The following is a 12,072-nucleotide window of genomic DNA, read 5'->3' as shown; positions in this document are numbered from 1 at the left end:
GATTGTCTAACAATTTTTGTCATCTGTTATGTACGACTTATACGAGATTTGATATCAGTAAATTAATTTAACCTCGCCATCAATAGTACAATAGTCAATAATACACGTTAAATACCTGACTAAAAATAGAATAGTATGAAAAAAAGCATTTATACAAAAAAATCATTAAAACATGCATTTATATGCTCTAACCCATGAAATATGCAAAAATATGCAAAATAAGATTTGGTATTTGCACTATAAATAAATCAAAACAAATTTTGGCCAAATCCATTTTATTATAAAGTGTAGCAAAAAAAAAAAAAACATGCAAATGCATATGCATTAAATTCACAGCCTTGCTAATAATGAATTTAAAAATTAATAATTTTATTTCATAGATAAATAGTATAATATCGTATTTTGTTTTTAAATTCAAAATTTGAAATCGAAAAAAAATGAATAATTATTTTATTTTTATTTGTAAATTAAAATGAATATAAATAATATATTATTTAATTTTTATTATTTTTATATTGTATATAATATCCTATAACTCAAAATATTATAATACAATTTTACAGTAAATTACCGCAACTAATTAATATTTTTTAATAATTTATAGACTATCAGGGCACTATCAGGGTCGTAATATGCTATGTGCAACTATGCAAGACTAAAAATCAATACGAATATACGATTCTACATATAAGTACTAGCCTAATAACAGTGGCTTAGTCGTAATAGTTTAAGGCTTATAGACTATAGAATAAAATATATTGCATGTCATTAAATCCTTTTATTAAATTATAATTTATAAATTCAAAACAATTATGTAGTTACTAGATGGTAGTCACTAGCCGATAGGTATGTAAGACTGTAGGAGCTTTACTACTGTCGGTTGCATACGAATGTCGAATTGCATCCCCGATATAAAAATTGCGATTAGTTTACTATACCAGATAATAGGTTATGGCCGTTATGGGTATGGTGACTAGATATAAAAATTTAAAAAATAATTTTTTTTGGTAAAAATACCATGTGTAAAATTTGAATAAATAAATACACAAAATTGTTAATATGTAGCAAACATATTAACAGATAACAAATTAAATTAACTATGCTACCAACCAAATAGATTGCATTAACTCAAACCATGAAATATATTACCTATATAAATTAATATCAAATTCTAATAATCATAAACATATGTATTAGCCCATAATATTTTCAAAATAAAAGAGTACAATTTTATATACTTAACACTATTGTTAAGGAAATAAGGACACTAGGACATGTATAAAAAAATAGTACTGTCCTACGAAAAATAGTACGTCTGGTCACCATATAGTTATGGGTACTATATAGAGTTAAGGGTTGTAGGCATTAAGGCATAGAATAAAGATTAGAGTAGGTAGTAGGTAGGTACGGTAACCAGTGGCGTATCCGGGGGACACACAGGGGCCATGGCCCCCCTCATTGGCCGTATTTGCTATTTTTTGTTTCTATTAAAAACATAAAATAGTTTGTTTATTTTTTTCTTTTTGGGAGCATATTTGGTAAAATGTTTTCATGTATTTTTTGAGCTATAAATTACTAATTTCAATTTTGTCCCGATTTCGACAACCTGTAGTCACTTGGTCCGTCGACTAGAGCGCGTCAGCTGCCGTACTCACCGGTCAACGATCAATCATCGACGCGAAATGATAAGTGATAACAGATAACGATTAAGGGCGAGCGCGCGCGCGCGCAAGTGATCGAACGACTTCCACCCGCGGGGCGCGGGCTGAACGACTGGTGTTTTGCGTAGGTTGTTATGCCCGTGGGGTTAATGTGTTTTTTCTAGATCATTGACCCCTATTATTATATTACCCCGTTCGCGTTTTTTCCCTCTACTTTTTTTTTATTTTTTATTATTACTATTATTCCATTTGCGCACATAATACTTACTCGTGTCACTCCGAGACAATGACAAGTGCGAAATAAACCGTCTGGGTTAGTGGGTTGTGCCATTATTCCCGATTCCGAACTAAGCCGCGCATAAAACCATCATTATAATTCTCAAAGACACGACATTTGTTAGGTTTAAATATTTTCCACAGTTTTTCATTTTCTTTCGTCCGCTGAACTATCTACGCGGGGACATCATTGTTGTTGACAAAGTCGACAGCAAGATGGAATCTAACTGTTGACAGCTTACACCATACCGTGTTGGTGTTCATCGAGATAAAGTATGATATCTGTTGGGACGAATTCAAAAATGGCCAGTAACAGGACTAATGCTGCCACCTCCGCTGCCTCCAATGCTGATTGTGAGTATTTAACACTATTATTTATACTTAGTAAGCTCTTAGCTCTTACTACTTTAGTTACCTACTTAACTTAAAAAAATAATAGTACCCTGAACCCTCATAGTGTTGACATTTTGTAATCATTGGGAACCTTAATAATTTTAATTTATAGCTAATAAATGCACTACTTTTATATTGACCAATCAACACTAAAAAAAAAAAAAATTTATTAACACTCATAGTGAATCCACTGCTAATGATTATAGTTTATTAGTAATTATTATGTGGGATTGTCTCATATTGCTTTAATTCAATTGTATATATAATTTTTTGTTATCAAGTTTTGAGGATTATTAAGGATTTTATTAAAATATTGTAATTTATTATATTAACTACATTATTGATTACATTAATATTTCAAAATACAAAAATATTTAAAGAACTAACTTTTTGAGGTAACTATCAAACTAGTATTTATAAACTTAATTTTTGTTTTATAGCAGAACAAGCAGCTGAACAAATTATACGTAAAAAAACTATAATATCACCAGAAGATGTATTGACTTTGCCTAAAATTACAGAAGGTAATGTATATATTTAGAATATGACTAGTATGATTTCATTTATTTATATTATTTTATTTGTACAGGGTATTTATGTGCTCCAGATGCAAATATATATAATATAGACTTTATACGTTTTAAAATACGTGACCTTGATACAGGCATGGTTTTGTTTGAAATTGCCAAACCTTCTGTAATACTCGGTATGTATATACTGATTAAATATATAATAATATGTGTATTGGATTAATGTTATTTATAAGTATGATATTGTGTATTTAGAAGACAATCAAACTGAAGGAAAAGTAGAGGAAACAGATCTAAATAGTGGCAGATTTGTACGCTATCAGTTTACACCAAAGTTTCTTAAACTGAAATTGGTTGGAGCAACGTAAGAATTGTAATAAATATTTTTTTGCTTCATTTTATTCTATAGTACATCTTTCAATTAGAGTTCATGAATTAAATTTTATAAAATCTTTTAGTCTTAAATTATAATATTAACTTTTTATGTATTTAATTTTCATCTAATTTATAGTGTGGAGTTTACTGTGGGAAGTAAGCCAGTTAACAAGTTTCGAATGATTGAACGTCATTATTTCCGTAACAAATTATTAAAGACATTTGACTTTGAATTTGGTTTTTGCATACCACATAGCAAAAATACATGTGAACATATATACAAGTTTCCAAATTTGGATCCTGAATCAAGTATATTTTTTAATTATTAATAAATATCTAATTGTATGATTTTAAATAATGTTTTACCTTTGTATTTGCAGTTAAGGAAATGATCCAAAATCCATTTGAAACTAAATCAGACAGTTTCTATTTTGTTGAAGATCGACTTATAATGCACAACAAAGCTGAATATGCATATAATGGTGGAGTTTAGTAGAACTGAGACAACCTATTTTATGTTCATTGAACATGTTAATATTTCACGGTTTTTTTACTTAATATTTATTCTAACATGATTTTACATCTTATTGTGTGGTCACTTTTGTCACATTTTTTTTGAAGTGGAGTCGCACCTTATACTCCAACAAAGTATGCTATTCTTTTAAAATATATTTGAACTCAAATATCACAGTGTTCTATGAGTATAAGACATAGTATTATACATTATTTATTATTATTGTTTAAGTTAATAGAGTTGTTAATTGTTATGAATTTCATTATAATTGATAAAAATCAATCACAATTATATTTTATTTCTGTGAAAAAAAAAGAGATTCACTTTTATTAATAAATATGTATTATGGAATGTATAAAATATTAAACAGAATAAGACATTTTTGCAATTTATTCAAATTGATTTTTTGAGTAATATATATATATATATTATATAAATTTAATTTTTTTGTCTGTATATTATAAGATCAAGTTTAAACTATCTAATTGTTTTACTTAATCTTCATTAAATTAAATTCAAGTTATGTTAATTCAATTTTGAATATTGGTAAGTCTTAATAACATATTAATGCTCTGAAATCATACACATTTATCAATTATTTATTGCATACTTTTAATGTGTAGTATGCTCTATTTATTTTGTGATCTCTTAAAATAAAATAAAATAATTACATTCCTAAAAAAAAATGTGTTATTTATTAATCATGATTCATGGCACATTATAATGCGTTGTCAAGTTTATAAGTTAAATCAATTTTAATAGTGTTAAATTAATTTAACTTAATTAAAACATTATTAGGCCTTAAAACTTAATACCTTCTTTTAAAATGAACTTCTACACAATGTAGCTTTTAAAATCATGATAAGTGGTGGTGATTAGTGGTTACCATGCACTACTCAGCTACTGTTGGGTTGAAAGAAAGTTATCCACTATCGAAACAAACTTTAAGGGGTACATAAAATGTAGAAGATGCTTGCCATTTGGAAATATTTCAAGTCTGTAAAACAAAAAAAAAACCATGATCAGAAAATAATAAATAACTAAAAATAGTTACTAATTGGCAATTGCCATGTTATGTATAGTGTTGGTAATAATGTCTTAGCAGTTTGAAAGATTGTTGCATTTAGGGTATATAATATATTAGGAGCATAATCCTAATATTCTTCTACTTATTTTAACTTTTAAGTTTATCAATATTTTTATATTTTTCAGATTTATGGTGTCTAGTTATTTCTTTTTTACAAACACTGTGTTATATAAGGTATTCGTAATAGTCATAATTCTTGTTTTTTTTTTTTTTTTTTTTAATACTAGTTTACAACCTAAGATACGAGTAGACCAACAATTATAAAGCATAAAAATTACAAGTATATTTTATGATTAAGCTAGTCTCTAAAATAAAAATGATTACACTTTTTATAGGAGTTTACGGATTCAGTATTCAGAATGGAGTAGATATTGAAAGAAATATTAAGGGTTTTAAGAAAATTAATTAAAATGAGCTTTTAGCCTTCAGAACAGGGCATTATAATTTAATTAATTGAGGATGAAAATAAATACAAAGTAGGTATATGTGGAGATATAGATAGGAGAGTTGAAGTGTTTGGGATTTAAAGCTTGAAGGCATGGCATAAAGTCAATGGCTATCAAATTATTCGAGGAATTATATAAAACTTGTATGACGTTATACCTTTATAAGCCTTAGAAGTTAAAAAAAAAGTACAAATTTGATAAAATTTATTGAAATTACAAACCAAATGATTAAAAGTACAGTAATTTTTTTCCTAAGTCCCTAACACTAAAGTTAGTTACAATACGGGATATTAAGTAATTTGATTAAGAATAGGTAATAGAGTTATATGACGGGCATGAAAGATAGTAACTTTAATTTGTATGCAATTTTTTTTTTTTAATTTGTATTTTATTCATACCGCGCGAGGTATCAAGATCTCACATTCCCATACAAGATAACTGCTCTATACTACACAATCTATCTTATAAGCACGATATAAAGATTTCATATGAGTCATTAATTTAAATTCATTACAAATTGTTTTTATGAAACCCAAGGTCTTAAAAAATTATATTCATAAGTTATAACTAAGTTAGTGACAGTTTGTGGTATAAGGTGGGTAAATTAGTTACTTGAAATTCTTTTAGGACGTTTACATAAACAGCGAAATATTATAAATTAACAACTAAAGCAATATATACATTATATATTAATATATTATTATATCACCATTTCTACCCGATTTTATCCAATTGGCAAATATGTACTAATTAAAATTGTCAAAAATGGGTCGTCGCATATTTATGTGCACTTAGCCATAAAACACACATTGAACATATTGTGGTTAACTGTGATTACCACTATCCACACCTATTAATTATTGCCTTAAGTACAACTTGTACTTACGTCGAGCCCTTGATGTGATTGTGCAGGTATACCGCGTGTTCGACTGGTATGAGACCGTCCTCTGTTCCGTGCAGGATGAGCGTGGGCGCGTTTATTTCGGCCAATACTCCGCGGCACACGTCACCGTCATCGTCGTCGAGAATTTTCCGGAAGGCGTCTATCAACCCGTACCAAGTTTCCGACACGTACTCCTCGCCGTAAAATTCGAACAGCGGTAGTTTCCTTGCATCGGGCCACCCGCGAACGTCACGCGTCGTCTCGTAGAAGTCGAGCTCTTTGTCAGTGACATACGCGTTGCAGCTCCACACAACTACCTTGTTCACTCGGTCGGGGGCTTTGGACGCTGCGATCAGAGCGGTGCATCCGCCGTTGCACCAGCCCAACACCGAATACTTGTCGATGCCCAGAGCCTGCATTCGAAACAGACAATACAACCCCTCACCGTCACTACATATGTACATATTTAAGCGTACCAATAATAATTTAATGATATATTAGGTATTACCTCCATGAGGGCAATGGCGCAGTCGGCGTCACGGTATAAAAATCCCGGTGAAAAATCTCTGTTCGGCGGTCGACTGAAACCGTAACCGGGAGGATCCCATATGTATATTGTATATTTTTCTAGATCGAGGTTTTCCGTCAGCGGTCTAAAATTTGTAACTTCACCTACAGAAGTAAATACTTTGTAATATTACAATATAGAATATTTCAACATTGTCAAACATTTAAAAATTTTATTAGATTGAGACAATTTATTATTTTAGATGCTGTACCTAATGCTCCCGGAAAAATTAATAATTTCTGTGGTCCGTTTCCAATTTTAAAGTAGTTTATCTCGAAACCTTTGACTTTGATTTTCGTCGAAATCTGTATAACAGGAATTTGTTTAAAAGTATAATTTTTAAAATAAATATTTCATAAGATATTTTTTGTAAAAGACGACATTTAAATGCTAATTAAGGTACAATGTTACGTAACACTACCTATACAACAATTTATATTTTATTTCATAATCAGAAATATTACTTTACCAAAACTTATTGTTATTTAATCTTTTGATTTATTTACATAAGATATAACTAAAATGAGCAAAAATCATAAAACATTGTCCTCGCAGTGATTGTATAGTGGTCAATAAACCGGTTGGATGAAAATTGAAAATTTAATATGTTATGTTTTTTTTAAAACAATAATTCTATCCGGCGTAGAATCGTGACATATTTGCCCTAAAGCAACTGCTACTATACTACTACTACTATACATTCGCTGTATAGAAAGTTACATAATTATGCTCATTTTAATTGTATAAATAATTCATAAAAAATTGTATTCTATACAGGCGCGAATTTCTGATGTCAGATTTTTTTTTTTGGGGGGGGGGGGGGGAATCATCAAATAATTTCAATAGATATCAAGGTTTATTATATTAAAACTTTTGTCATTAGGATGATGATTGAGACGATTTTACCTCGAAATTATTTATTCAAAGTAGACCAAAATTAATAATATTACGTAGGTACTAGTGGTGACAATTAGTGCCTTAAACCATCATTATTTAATTTTTCATTATATTTTATTTCCTATAGTAAAATTTAATAGATAATTCATATTTTTGTTGTAATAAATAAACAAACCCAACGTTTTGAAAATATTTTGATTACTCAAGATTTTATTATGATTAGAAGATGCTGATACTAAATCAATGTTGGAATCAAGATCTTTTATGGAATTGTCTAACATATATGTTCTTCAGGTATACTGCTTTCAACAGTGATTTTTTTAAATAAGTTTTAAAAATGAACTTATTTTTGAAGAAGAACATTTTTAATCAGTAATTGTGGCCTACGGTAGTAAACAAGACGTAATAGTTTAAAATAATTTGAAGATGACGTTTATGGAGTCATTATAAAACTACTTTTGGTAAAAAATGTCAGTTGTATAAATAAAATATGTATTTAAATTGTATACGTATATTAAACGTATGTCAGCAAATAATAAATATAATAGACATTTTTTAAAAATGACGAAATTACATATTTGACCAAAATAGTTTTATTGTAAATAACATCTTTTTTTTATGTAAACGTGTTTTTAAAAATATTTTTTTTTGCCCAATTATTTAAAATATGATATTATTTAAACGTAACTGTGAATATTGATCTTAAGATAAATACAATAATTATTTGTTTTTCCTCATTCTTAAAAGTATAATTGAAAATTAATGTACTAAAGTTTCTTTTTATTTCAAATCATTGGCAATATATTACAATTTATAAAACGAATTACTTACCATTTTTAAAAACACCTGTTTCCTCGTTGCATGTCAATCCCGTAGAAAAATTTAATAAAATTAAAAATTATTTAAAAATTTTATATTTAATATTTTAACAATAAAAAAATGTCAATGTAGTACATGCGATTATGACACTAACGTAAACGGTCTAGGTATGTCGTTGATGGCCGGTGTGATTAGAAATTATACTGAACTATAAAGAAACATGACGTGTAATGAGAATATTTTCTGATGTAAGTTTTAATAATATCCTATTGAAGATATAAAGTTAAAATAGTAAAATTTATTAGTTTATTACTATTTATATATATATAGTATTGACACGGACACACGTTACGAAACGGTCGCCGGTACAAAGTACAGGCACTGCAGCGACCGGCTTTATAAACCGCCACCACGGTCAACGACGACACGACACCGTCGACTCCCCCCACGCCACAAAGGCACAGGGTGGGACGGGAAAACAAGTCAGTCCGGCCGAGTATAGGTATTAATTTGAGAAATTGTATGCTCACAAATGAAACTAATATATCTTTTTTGTATTTAAATTAAAATATTCAAGGATGAAACACTTAGGTAATACAGTGAAACTTCGTTATAACGAAGTCGAATAAGCAACAAAAGAAATTCGTAATATGGAGGAATTCTTTAAATAGAATTAGTATTACGTATTTATAACAATGAAGGTCATAGTTCTTAAAAATATTTCGTTAAACATAAAATTTCGTAAAAAGGAAGTTCGTTATATGGAAGTTTCACTGTACGTCTGTACATTAGTTTTACTAATTAAATTCGAATATATTTTAATAATAATGAAAATATAATCATGATACATCAGTAGCTGACTAGAACTGAGCACTAACTTTGAAACCGCGGATCGTTAATTGATTGCAAATACTAATATAAATGTGGTACACGACAGTTAAAGTAGGTAGTAGGTACGTTGTCGCTTGTACCGGAGCGTATTTAAAAAAAAGATTTGAATTAAACAAATAGCTTTATTACAAACGGGTAACGCAGGGCTTATCCTAAAAAATTTAATCAATTACGCACTTTGTTTAAATAAGCCTATCAAAATAGAACTATAAATCGAAATATAATATTAGATATTATAGTAAAAAATGATAACATTTTTAGCTTTGAGGTGGAATAATTTAAAATTTAACCTATTAATAATAAATAAAAAAAAAAATAAACATTCGCGTTTCGCGTTTAAAATATTTTATTTTAATTAATGTTTACTTTACTTTTTTCGTAATTAATACAACACAACACAATGCTAGAAGTTAGAACGTTATTTTTTTAAATTGTTTCCAGTGCTACGTGTTCTGATGTGCCATACCAATAATATAGTGATATAGTACACAATAAAGGATATTACGACGTATAGGCTCAAGTATTAGGATAACAATTATCCATATATTATAATAACATAACGCGTAATAAGAATACTACGACGTAGAAATAAACATCTACATGTAATGGGGAGTATCTACACACCTGGGCGGATATGTTAGGCCTATAATCGATATGAAGAATAATAATAGGATAATTAAAAACATCTATTACTTTAACCTTCGGAAATCGGAGATAAACGAACTCCACAATACATTGCAAGCTTATAATCGAAAATATGATTTTAAATTAATCTCGAGTTTTGAGAATCTCAAGCGAGGCTGACCACCCGCGCGTGGGCGAGCATCACAGGATTTGATATATAGATTATAATCATCGCACGTGCATCCTGAAATGCGGAATAGCGTGAGAACGAATGACGCACTTAGGAATAGGCCAGTGGATACATGGGTAGTTGGCCGGAGGACACAGACTATGTAAGGGGGCACTGGAGAGGAATCCGATAGACGTGATTTACCAGAGTTAGCGCGAGCACCTTAACGTCAGTCTACATCAGAATTTAGTCATTTGGACATAGAATATTTTCAATTAATACAATAAATGACACTTAGAAATATTTTGACACGACTTGTGTTTTCGACAACCAGTTGTTTCATCAGTGTACATCAGTTTGATCTTTTTTCATCATTAGATTTTCTTTTTGAAACTGCCATAAAAATCCCATTAAACCATTCTTGTTCTTTGGCTTCAGCACATGAGTCTTTGATGCAAAATTCATAATTTATCATTTAATTATTTTTTTTATTATTTCATAATTTCTATATCTATATTGCTGGTCTTGAATCTCAATTTTGAAGAGCAGGCGCCAATGAATAAAAAGATATTAATTTTCCGTTTCCAGTGTTTCTACATACAAACATCGACAGTGTATTGATTTATTAAAATTGCTTTTACTTATTAATTGTTCAACGTCAGCGCTGTGACTAACACGAGCAAGTAAAATAGTGATATTTTTTTAACTCATTGGACCTGCAGATAAATGTTACATTATAATTTAGGCAATGGGCCACTTGTTGTTATTTATTCTAATCTATTATGTTTAATATTTATATCTACTACCTTCGTATTAAGATCTACTAAATTTAAATTATTACCCAAAATGACAAATGAATTTCTAATATTAGCATTACAAATTTCAATCAAGGTTAGCTACAGGTTTAATGTAGTACTAACAAATTAAAAGGCTCTTGTCTATGATTTCTAATAATTTAATTTTTTTAAATTTAAAAACACATTAATACCTATAGGAACTAATATTTGCTGTATTATCTTAATAATATAGCAATATATTATAAAAAATCAACTACGCTAAAATTGCTTTTCCAAATACGCAAATCAAGCCCAAGTGCGTTTTAGAATAAGCCCTGGGGTAACGGAATTATAATATTAAGTTATGCACAATTTTAATTAGTCGTCGACACTTCGATGACAGTCATACAGCTCGGTCTGCATTCGCGACTAATAATCACTAATTATATGATTCGCGCGATACCATGCCGATCGCCCTGACCCGTGCTATATCGACATTTCGTTATCCAGTCGGACGGACGGCGGCCAGGTATACGCCACGAATCTACAAATATAATAATAACCTAATAAAATAATAATAATATAGCACAATATTTAGGCTATTAACAATAAATTACTACATAAATATGATGAATGGGAAATAATTTCCCACCAAAAAAATTAAAATCTTGAAGGTTCTGTTTTAGTAATTCATCAGTAGAGCGCGCTAAAGCAAATGTCAATAAATCACTAAACTTAGAAATTCCTATACTATATATTTCATTTTTTAATATTTTTTTCTCTATTTAGTTTTTTTATACGATTTAAAATATTATTATTATTTTTTGTTTTATTTATTTTTAATGCCCTATTTAGGGTTAATAATAATAAAAAAAACAATTATGTAGTATATTTTAATACAAATAATTTAAATTAAAGCAAACTCGTTATATACTCATATAGTCATAGGTCATATTTACGTTATAATTTTAAATTAATGCGAGTATGATGAAATAATTTTTGTGTTCTGAAAAAAGACAAAAAATTGTAAAATTATTGTTGTAGGCTGTCCATCAACGAATACCATGTAATCTTTGAATATTATATTGTTAAAATCAGATTGAAGCGCTCCATTGCTCATCAGTAGACGTTAGACGATGACTACGAATTTTCATAAATATTAC

General features: G+C 29.0%; 2 protein-coding genes across 2 annotated transcripts; one reads left to right on the top strand and one right to left on the bottom strand.

The window, feature by feature from the left end:
* The first annotated feature begins 1,711 nt into the window (after positions 1-1,711).
* LOC132929436 (protein unc-119 homolog B) lies at positions 1,712-4,141 on the top strand. Its single transcript, XM_060994777.1, has 6 exons — positions 1,712-2,291; positions 2,771-2,854; positions 2,920-3,036; positions 3,116-3,224; positions 3,372-3,544; positions 3,616-4,141. The coding sequence occupies exons 1-6, from the start codon at positions 2,213-2,215 to the stop codon at positions 3,726-3,728; spliced, it is 675 nt and encodes a 224-aa protein (XP_060850760.1). The 5' UTR covers positions 1,712-2,212; the 3' UTR covers positions 3,729-4,141.
* Positions 4,142-4,425: 284 nt separating this feature from the next.
* LOC132929435 (valacyclovir hydrolase-like) lies at positions 4,426-8,860 on the bottom strand. Its single transcript, XM_060994775.1, has 5 exons — positions 8,462-8,860; positions 6,945-7,038; positions 6,674-6,837; positions 6,169-6,578; positions 4,426-4,746 (listed from the first exon to the last, which is right to left on the bottom strand). The coding sequence occupies exons 1-5, from the start codon at positions 8,462-8,464 to the stop codon at positions 4,650-4,652; spliced, it is 768 nt and encodes a 255-aa protein (XP_060850758.1). The 5' UTR covers positions 8,465-8,860; the 3' UTR covers positions 4,426-4,649.
* Positions 8,861-12,072: the final 3,212 nt, after the last annotated feature.

Source organism: Rhopalosiphum padi, chromosome 4 (genome assembly GCF_020882245.1).
Source record: "Rhopalosiphum padi isolate XX-2018 chromosome 4, ASM2088224v1, whole genome shotgun sequence".
Classification (NCBI taxonomy): domain Eukaryota; kingdom Metazoa; phylum Arthropoda; class Insecta; order Hemiptera; family Aphididae; genus Rhopalosiphum; species Rhopalosiphum padi.
The sequence above is the reverse complement of the archived record's forward strand: the minus strand, read 5'-3'. Positions and strand labels throughout refer to the sequence as shown.